The sequence below is a fragment of the Quercus suber genome, unplaced genomic scaffold, assembly GCF_002906115.3.
Source record: "Quercus suber isolate HL8 unplaced genomic scaffold, Cork oak 2.0 scaffold_356, whole genome shotgun sequence".
Classification (NCBI taxonomy): domain Eukaryota; kingdom Viridiplantae; phylum Streptophyta; class Magnoliopsida; order Fagales; family Fagaceae; genus Quercus; species Quercus suber.
In genome coordinates this window covers 563,308-573,798 of record NW_027069808.1, presented here as the reverse complement: position 1 = coordinate 573,798, position 10,491 = coordinate 563,308, and the positions used below count along the sequence as shown (strand labels likewise).

The window sequence follows — 10,491 nt, the reverse complement described above, 5'->3', positions numbered from 1 at the left end:
TAACTTTCGTTAAACGAACTTGGTAACAAAAAAGTTTTTTAGTGACGATTTAATGTCGTCGCAAATACAAGGTGGTTGTGAAGAGAGGGTTGGAATTAGTGGTGCAATGATGGTGGTAAACAACATGAAGAACAGGGCAAACATGGTTGAAATATTTGGATTTTGGAGTTGGAGGTGAAGCTCCGTCTGCTCTGAAATAGCCACAAAGCCATGCTTTTTATAGTTGCTAGGATCACCATCGTTTGGTAGATAGTCTTAGGCAGTCTCAGACTTCACCAACCTTATTTTTATTTTTTGCATGAACCTCTTTTGTTTTATTTTGTTATTTTTTCCGAAAACAAAAATAACCCAAAAATAAAAAATAAAAAAGAGCTTGTTTTAAGCCCACGTGGGCCATTGGCCCATGCGACATGGACCTTTCTGTTTTTATTATATTTCTATAAAGCATTGTAGACCTTTCCTGGAAGATAGAAGTCTTTGATGACCGTATTTGTTTTATCCTCTATCTATATATATATATATATATATATAATCAAATCTACTAGCACCACAATTTTTCACATCAGTATAATATAATATTTAAAAAAAATAAAATAAAATTATAAACACTATTTTTCTCTCAGTGAAACTCTAAATCTTCAACAAGTTCAACTTAAACTAAAACTCAAATTTTGATAATTTAACTTAAGGTTAATTATGAACACTACAATTACAATGTCACCATCTGTAATCAGCTCTACTCATCTGTGACTCTATTCTCAATTTCTTCCTCTCTCAGCATTCCAACTTCAAATTCACTAATCACTATGCTAAAGTTAAGTTTGATTTACTATTCTTTTTCCCCTTTCCTTTAATCATTAGCCATTTATGAAGCAAACAGTTGGTCTGCATTGCCCCAATTTCCAAGACAACGTGCATCACGTGTGGTTAAAATTTGATGTTTTCATCAATTGAAGTTGTGGCCAAGTATGACTCCTTTTTTTTTTTTTTTTTTTTTTAAATGAGGTATGACTCCTCTTTCCTCTTTAATTCTTATTAAAATAATATATATTGTGGGGCTAGAAAATCGAGCAGCCTCGGCCCACTCCAAGCCAGGCCCAAAGGGCCCACGCCGAGGATGCATGAGGGGTCCGAGAATGAAAGCGCGTGGACCGACCCCCGAAGAACATATCCGAGGAGGTGCCCATCCTCGGGCGTCCGAGACCGCGGAAGAACACGAGCACCTCCCCACCAAAGGGACTCCTTGAATATCCGAGGAGGAAAGGGTCCAGTGCCATGCGTCGGCGACGGAAGCACGGCGTAGGAACAAGCCTTAGGCGAGCTGTCAACTCTGCATTGAATGCCCTCAACTAATGTCCTGGCCGCATTAATGAGGACAGGACTCCTGAACAGCGCCGCCTTGGGTGCTAAAACCCACTGGAGGAACAGGGATGCAGCTGATGGGNCTTGAGCCACTGTCCCACACTGTTTTCAACTGCTTTGCAATGGTGGATGACCTGGTTGAGGATGTTCTCAAAAACACCCTGTTTGATTGCAAATATAATGCCAAGATTGCCCCTCCATGACAAATAACAATACACACAACTTACTCTCTCAAATCATTCATAATAAGCATATGGATCACAAAGTCTGTGGGGAGACCTTTATTCTTGAAAGTAGTGTCAATAGTGGTATCCATGCCAACATCAGTTTCCTGCTAAACAAAGTCAGAAACATTAGCCTTAGTATTCTGAACCTATTCGGAAGCCATAACTGCATCAACAAATGATGTTCAGCACTAAAATTAACAGTACCATTGTTCTCAAAAATATTTCCCATTGGCTCTGCCTTTTAGGTACTTAGCCGTCCTCAATTATGAAAGACAAGGCTGTAGGAGTCATAGGTTAAGCATGACACTTACACCTATCACTAAACATTCATCAACAGGAATTAATCAGCCACATTTGTAAGTTCTCCCTGGCATCTCTAAATGTAGAAGTTCTACTCAAAGAGGTACATGTGTTTGAGAAAGATGTGTGCCCATTTATGTGATTATATTTACTAGAAATATTGGCATGTAGAAGTTTATATCTTTTAATGGGCTTCCACCAGTCATATAAAGCTTTTATCTGCAATCCACATCTCACAATACAGAGTTCAAGTCTTGGACATAGGCCATGGATTTGATCTTCACCCTCAACTCTTCTAACTTCGCATATATAGCCTCTTTTTGAGGATGTTGTTGATCACCTGCATAAAATTTATGGATTCTACCTTTGACGGAAATCCAACTATATCCCGGTTCCTTTTTCACACCTTGCTCTTTCATCATATCTCTCAAATTAAGTCCATCTTCATAGCTCCCTTTCTCAATATACGTGTTGGATAGAAGTACATAGGTAGCTGAGTAGTCGGGCATAAGTGAAAGAATTTTCTGGGCAGCAATCTCTCCTAACTCAATGTTGCCATGGACCCTACATGCTCCCAACAAGGTCTGCCAGACCATCACATTGGGCTCAATGGGCATCCTTTCTATAAAATCCATTGCATCATCAAGACGACCAACTCGACCTAAGAGATCAACAATACATGCATAATGTTCCATCTCCGGCACTAGCCCATAACTGTCCTGCATTTGTTGAAAATAATTTAGGCCCTCCTCCACCATTCCTCCGTGGCTGCAAGCAAACAGGACACACAGCAAGGTAACAGCATTGGCATTCGTACCTAACTGATTCATCTGGCTAAAGAGTTGAAGAGCATCCTCCACCAGACCATGTTGAGCATAACCTGATATAACAGCTGTCCATGTTACAGTGTCAGGGTTAGATACTTTCTCAAAAACCTTACGCGCTTCAGTTATACTGCCACATTTGGCATACATGTCAATTAGAGCACTTTCTATGCAGTTATCAGTGTCCAAGCCAGCCTTGCAAAGAAGAGAATGGACTTGATGACCATACTCAAGTAAACCAAGGCTGGTGCAAGCAACGAGCACACTAGAAAAGGTAAACTGATTGGGTATAAAGCCTTCTTCCCTCATCTGAGAGAAGATGGCTAGTGCTTCCTCCCATTCAGAACATTGAGAGTAAGCAGTCACCAGGGTTGTCCAAGACACTATATCTCTCTCTTCCATCCTATCAAATACCTTCCTTACATCTTCAAGCAACCCACATTTGGCATATGTATCAGCAATTGCATTGGAAACACTTACAACTTTCATATTTAATCCACTCTTCAGAACCATGCAATGAACTTCCTTTCCGAATCGCAAAAGCTTTGAAGTGGCAATAGCATTGAACACACTGCAATAAGTGTAAACGTCAGATTTTATATCATTTCGACACATTTCTACAAAAAGTTCCAACGCTTCTTGGCTAAACCCATATTGAGAATAGCCTGAAATCATTGCATTCCAAGGTGTGTTAACTCCACAACAGGTGAAACTTGAGTCAAAAATAGATCTTGCATCACTCAATGAACCACATTTTGAGAACATATCAATTATAGCTGTTCCAACAAGAACATTAGACTCCAAACCCAATTCAGAAACATAATTCTGAACCTCTTTGCCCTTTCTGACATCACCTAAGTTTCCAACTGCTTTTGAAACACTAATAAGTGTGGAAATATTTGGTGTAATGCCTCCTTTCTTCATTCTAAGAAAATGATCAAATGCTTCAAAGTGAAGACCATTTCCTGTAAACCCCGATATCATTGCATTCCATGAGACTTGATTATGTTCAGTCATGGTCTCAAATACCTTATTGGACACATCAATCATTCCCAATTTGGCATACATGTTAAGAAGAGATGTAGTAACAAAAGTATGACATGCATAGCCTCTTATAACAATCTGGGCATGAACCATTCTACCCAATTCAACACACTCCAAACCGATACACGTCTGGAAGACTGATGAATATGCAAACTCATCAGGTAAGATACCATGATTCATCATCTCACAGAAGAACTTGAATCCTTCAAGAAAAAAGCCATTCTCAGTACAAGCAACAATCATGACCGTCCAAGAAAATATGTTTCTCTCAGACATTCTATCAAACACTCGACGAGCAGCATCAAAATCTGAACATTTAGAGTACACATGAGCTACATGGTTTAACAAGACCATCAAGTCCCTATCCGAAAAATCCAATTTTGACAACAACCCATGAACCGCTTTTGCTCGTTTTACAGACCCTTTATCTGCACAGTCACGTAAGACATCAACTAATGGCTGAAACTGTAAGTGTTTGTGAGTTTCATCTTGTAAAGCTGAGTTAGCAAGTTTGCCTCCATTTGATGGTAGAGTCAGAACTGAACTTCTAGTCTGCCCAATAAGACAAAAATACAAGTTAGTACTTCTACAAGTCTACAATTACGTTGTAGAAATGCAAGTCGAGGAGGAGGTGTGTATGTTTGCCTCACTTTATTATTGTTGTTGGCAACAAGGGTAGGCAATAAGACTGGATGAGCAGGTTGAGGAACACCCAGTTTGACACACAAACTCATAATACTCATTTGTACGTCAATTCAGCTCCAGACTAGATGAGAAGTTGGCTTGTTTGTAACTTATGGGAACTCCGAAGGTGCAAAGACTAGAGAGTAGATGGTATAGATGTACTACTTCGAACAGAGTTTTGCTGATAGATGCTATTTGAGATTTGAGATTTGTAAACAATGTTCAAACTGACATGGGCTTAAACGTTTGGACTTGGACCTCAAACAACCATGGATTCAAACAAGAATCTAACACAAACAGTTCACTAAGGTATAATGGCCAAACCCGCCCAACCTAAGTTGGTCTCATATTTTTAATGACTCGTCTTTTTTAAAAAAAAAAAAAAATAGAGAACAGTAACTTGTGACAGTTATTAATTAAATCTATATAAAATAAAATCTTCTCCCTCCAAAAAAAAAAGGGTCCCTACAAAAATTTATTTTCAATCAGTCACACATCTGTGTAAGATAAGATTATGTATAATTGATTGCAAAATTGGGTCAAGTTTGTGTGAAAATTTACATAACAATTTTAGATAGATACTGTACACCTGCTACATGGAGAGTTTTCACTATTGAAGACATCAAGCCATCAGTATAGCAATTTCTTACCAAATCCACTAGAGCATTTAGCCCCTATCCCGGAAGTTGAAGTTATGTAACAACATATGTAATCAAAGTAGACTACAATCCCCGCCTACATCAAAGTAGACTACAACATATGCAACAACATATGTAATCAAAATAAGTTCTAATTAGCTCAACTGGTAAAGTCTTTGATGCTTAAATAAGAGAGTTGGGGTTTAATCTCTGCCTACATCAAAAATCAATTGGTGTCTTGATTTGATGATAAAGAGCATCATCAGGAGTGAACGCCATAAATTGAAACTCTCTCTCTTAAAAAAAGAAAAAAGAAAAAAGTAGACTAGAAACACAAATCTAGGATATAGTATAATTCAGCCCCTATTCTCTCAATGCTCTGTCAAACACAATGGGATCCCAATACATAGAAAAAACAATACATAAAATGATAATGTCTCGTACTAATCTTCAAGGCCTTTTAAGTGGACTATTTAGAATGAGGTTTTTACTATCATAGAATGAGGTTGTTCCATTTAGTGATCTATTTAGGAAATACAATTAATTGTTTTTTTCTTTTTTTATAAAAAGTTTTTAAAAATATTACTTAAATTAATGTCCATCAGTTAATAGATGAGAATTGATATATCTAAAATATTTTCACAACAAATCTTACACAACAAATTGTTATTAATTTTAAATTGAATCAATAATTAAAATTACCTTTTTACTCACTAATAATAATCTATCATATAATATTTATTGTAAAAATATTGTGATCATCACATTTCTATGTAAAGATATGCACCCTCTTTTCAAGGCAAATTCGATTTTTTTTCATCCGTGGGCCACATTTAAAGGATCACAATCATTGTTGTCCACAAAATAGTTGGCAAGTTTTACTACCAAAGTACCAATCCATATGCGTGCTAGATCTTACTAGAACTTACCCGCTGCTCGTGATCCTCATGCTAGAAATTGGTTTTAAGACACAGTTAGATTGCGCTGTTGACTTGAGAAGTCTAGGTGACACTGTATGAACGTGAATATGAAGCTTAGAACTTACAAGTAAGAGACACAGAGTGGGAACCTACCGACAGATCTTGGGTAATTATCTATGGTACTAGGAGCCCATCCAACATCAATGCACCCACCTAAATGTTCAGTCATTGTAAATAAATTATAAAATCAATCAATTTTGCCATTTAAAACTATGAAAATTCTCAGAAGAGAGAGGGAGAAAAAAATGTGTGAGAAAAAAGTGACATGAGACTGATAAACTCTTTGGAAAAAAGAAATTAGATGGGTATAACATTTTTTTTTTCTTACAATAAGAGTGTGTTTAAGAAAAAGCATTGTGTTTTGCCTTTTGCCTCATGTTTATTAACAATAATCTAACTTTTAATAATTTTTTAGAAATAGGGTTTGTTTGAGAACAATTTTGTAAAAAAATGCTGCCCAATATAAGCTATATCAAACGCAATCTTAAACTAACTTTTATTTTTTGTCACATATTTAACTTAAAAATTATATATATATATATTTATAAATAATATGCAAATAAATTACCAAATATTGCTAGCTACTCAAACAGACCCGAGTGAGATTTCAATCCAAAATTTTTTGGTAGTTTTTTTTTATTTACCCCATTTAATTGAAAATATCAATATTAATCCGTACACAGAAAGCTTAATACATTTTAAAAAAAATCAATTACTTAAAAGTTGAGCAAACTATAAAGTGTGGCACTGGCATGCACTATTACATATAAAACTATCTTTACATAATTATTGCTATTATTATACTGGTCAACCAAAAATAAAAGAAGGATTTTAAAAATCTCATTGTAATAATCATACTGGAGTCTCATACTCTCATTGCTGATGCGAAAGTGACTACCATGTGATCGTGTCTCTACTAAAAAATACCAAATACCACCAAATCCTAAATGTACTAGTAAGTACTAACAAAAAAAATATTCACATTTACGCTATCATATAAAAAAAAAAAACAAAGATTATCTTTTGGTTTTGGATAAACCGAGACAGAATTTTCTATTTTGAACTATATTATTATTAGGCCGTAAAATATACAGTACCTTTATTCGTTTCTTCATATTTTAAACGTTGAAAAGTTGGAAAAGTTCTCAGCAAAAATAAATAAATAAATAAAAAGTTGGTAAAGTTAAGTTTTGTTATCTATATCATCACGTATGAAAACGGTTGGGCCCTCTCTAATTAAAAAAAAATCATCACGTATTAAAAGCATGTTGGCACTTGGCACTTTCTTTTTGTCATTGAATTTTTTTTTTTTTTAAAGATTGTCATTGAATTTTCCACCATTTAATAGTGACCACGTAATACGGGTATGATTTATCACTCTTTCTCTTTGTCATAGATTTTTCCACCACTTATCTTAAATGAATAGTGATGAGTGGCTACGTAACACCTGTACGGCTGTACACTACTTACAGCAAAAATAAATAATGACGTAACACCTACACATAATGAGGAGTGATTCTATAAATATATATATATATATATTATTAATATTTGCATTTATTATCATATTATTGACCAGAAGTCATAAGTTAAAATTTAATCTTACCAATAAAAAAATCAATCTTATAAGCATTTTGTGATCAAATTGGTAAGTGTTTTATAAGTGTGAATTTAGATTAGATTTTTGTTAAAACTTGATAAAAATTCTCTTATATTTAAAATTATTAAAACAATGTATAACCACATAAACTAATATCACCTAATATAAGCTAGAGTTTGAATGGTAAGGACAAGGTATAAAATCTCTATTTTACACATCAATAATAGATTGTCACATCAGCTTTTTACTTAACAATAAATATACCCTACCACACTTAATAACATCTTAATTAACTCTCACTTTTATCAACGTCTTTGATTTCAAAACAAACTTAAACTAGGACCTCATCCTTTCCTATCCAAAAATAAATAAAAATTTGAAATCTCATCGTTTTCAGCATCATTGCTCAAGTTTAAATTTTTCTTGATTTCTTCTTTTTCCCAAAATCATTCTTAATCGTTTCTCAATCGTTCCCATCTTGTACCTATTAGAAATCATAAAATTTTCAAATACCTATCAAAAACTTGAAACATTCATGGAAGTGATTTTGTACATTTCCTACAAAATCAACATTCATCAAAATTTCTAATAGGTAATTACGAAAATGGCTTCCATGAAAACAGTAATTTTTTCAAATCAGAAATCACACAAGTCAATTCAACCTTGACAATGGAATGCGTGACTTCAGTGTACATATCTATATCAACAAACACAATAAACACATTTAATATAAGACAGGATTCTATGTTACCTATGGAACAACAAACAAAATTGTGTGCAAATCCAGTGTCAAGATTTGAATACCAACAAGATCAAAGATCTTCAAATATAGCAAAACAGATCTTCAAGTGTCGTATTCCACTGTCAAGGTTTGAATAGCAACTCTGGCGAATTGATGTGGCAGAGAACGAAAGTCCTTTTTTTTTTTTTTTTTTTTTTGGTTAAGATGTTATTAAGTGTATTATAATGTATTGATTTTACAACAAGTCTTTAGTAAAAAGTTAATGTGGCATGTCCTTATTATTATTTTTTTTTAATTTTTTGAGAAGCTTGTGACATGTCCTTATTGGTTGGTGTAAACCAAAGAGTTTACACCCCGTCCTTATTAAATTTATTATTTACAAGCTAACATAAAAATGCTACTGCTTCTTTTATTGTCAATGTGTTGAATAGTGATAATAGACACTCCAAAGTCCAAACCTTTGTCTCTTATGATTGATGACTGCAAAATTCTTCTAAGAAGAATTCCTCGTCGCAAAATCCAACACTATTTCAAGAAAGGCCGATAGATGTGCTAACAAAATGGCCAAAAGGGAAGGAGATATGACCTAGAATTTTGTTGTTATTGCTCATCCCTGAATTGTATTTTGATCAATTTAGACTTGATGCCTTGGGCACTGTTTATTGTAGGCATTGTCATGGCAGCAGGGGCGGCCCAACATAATTTGGGGCCTAAGGCGAAAAATTTATGCGGGACCTTTAATATGTAAATATTAATTAAACAAAATTATTTAATACTAATCAAATTAAGGTTAATTTAATACATTAAATACATAAATAATACCAACTAGATTAATGTTAATTTCATATAAAGAATTGAATATCATAGTTGAACCTATAAATATTAATAAAAAGAAATAAAAATATGTTGCGATTGAAAAAGATACTTTATTTTGGATATAAGACGATGCATAGTTAAATAAAATTGTAATCTAATTTTTAATTTTATATTTTGATTTTAAGAGAGAGAGATAGATATTACTTGGTGTATGACTTTGTAGGATATTATTTTACAAAAATCAAAGTCTCAAACTATTAGGAGAGATTAATCTATAATTGATGATTTAACACCTTTGCAACATCTTTTTGAAATATTTTAGGATTTCAATTGAGTTAAGGTTCTATTAGTCTCGTACTTTGAGAGTCTTAATAAAAATGAAAAAGAAAAATGCGCTAATTAAAAGCACTATAAAATGTTCAAAATATAATGTGATATTGTTTCTCATTGATGAACTTCATCAATTTAACTAATGAATGTTTATATCACTTTTTTTGTGACTAATAATATGGCAATTTGTAAGCTAATAGTAAAATTTGTAGTATCTTTAACATCACTAATAAAAAAAAATGTACAACCTTTAGAAAACATATATATAATTTTATAAAAATTTGGACTTTTAACTATGAAAAGTGGGGCTTTTTTTCCTAAGGAAAAATTTATTTTTTGGTGGGGCCTTAGGCCTAGGCCTAATTTGCCTATGCCTTGAGCCGGCACTGCATGGCAGTGCAATAACTCTGTAGTCTCTTCCTTCTATTTATTTATATTCCAGTTAAACAAAGATAAATAAAAATGCTAATGCTAATCCAAACACAAGTGCATTTGACAAGCCCAAAAAAGGTCAATATTTTTTAGAAGCTTTTTGAGCTATTTTTGGGGATCTCACTCCCAAAAAAATACAAACCCTTTTCTTTTGTACTGTATTTTAAACAAATAAATAGTTAACAAAGCCTACGAACTACAAACATAACTTTTTTCTATTTTTTTTTAATAATTTATTAAATTAGTAATCTATACTATTATTATTTAAGAGGTTTCTCCTGGTTCAGATCCTCAATTTTAATGCTCAAAATACCCTCAAATTTACCAGTTTGTAAAGCTTAAATTCTAGGATTATATATGTTAATTACTAATTTAAAAACTCCTAAATTTGAGCTAAATTAAAAAAGAAAAAGCAATATACAAATGGTTTGGTCCTAAATTTTAGTTCCAACTCTCTCATATTTAGGAATTTTTAAATTAGCAATTTTACATATATAACCCTAGAATTTAAG

General features: G+C 33.4%; 1 protein-coding gene across 3 annotated transcripts; it reads right to left on the bottom strand.

Moving 5' to 3' along the window:
• Window positions 1-1,451: 1,451 nt before the first annotated feature.
• On the bottom strand, window positions 1,452-4,733 carry LOC136061002 (pentatricopeptide repeat-containing protein At2g27610-like). Of its 3 annotated transcripts, none has more exons than XR_010623698.1 (3): window positions 4,408-4,733; window positions 1,794-4,309; window positions 1,452-1,696 (listed from the first exon to the last, which is right to left on the bottom strand). XR_010623698.1 is itself a non-coding variant. In XM_065760186.1 (2 exons), exons 1-2 carry the CDS (start codon window positions 4,498-4,500, stop codon window positions 2,123-2,125), a joined length of 2,280 nt encoding a protein of 759 aa, XP_065616258.1. In that variant the 5' UTR covers window positions 4,501-4,733; the 3' UTR covers window positions 1,452-2,122. The 3 variants fall into 3 exon arrangements, 1 of the variants encoding a protein (XP_065616258.1); XR_010623697.1 differs by having other exon boundaries at window positions 1,452-1,693; XM_065760186.1 differs by having other exon boundaries at window positions 1,452-4,309.
• Between the last annotated feature and the right edge of the window lie 5,758 nt (window positions 4,734-10,491).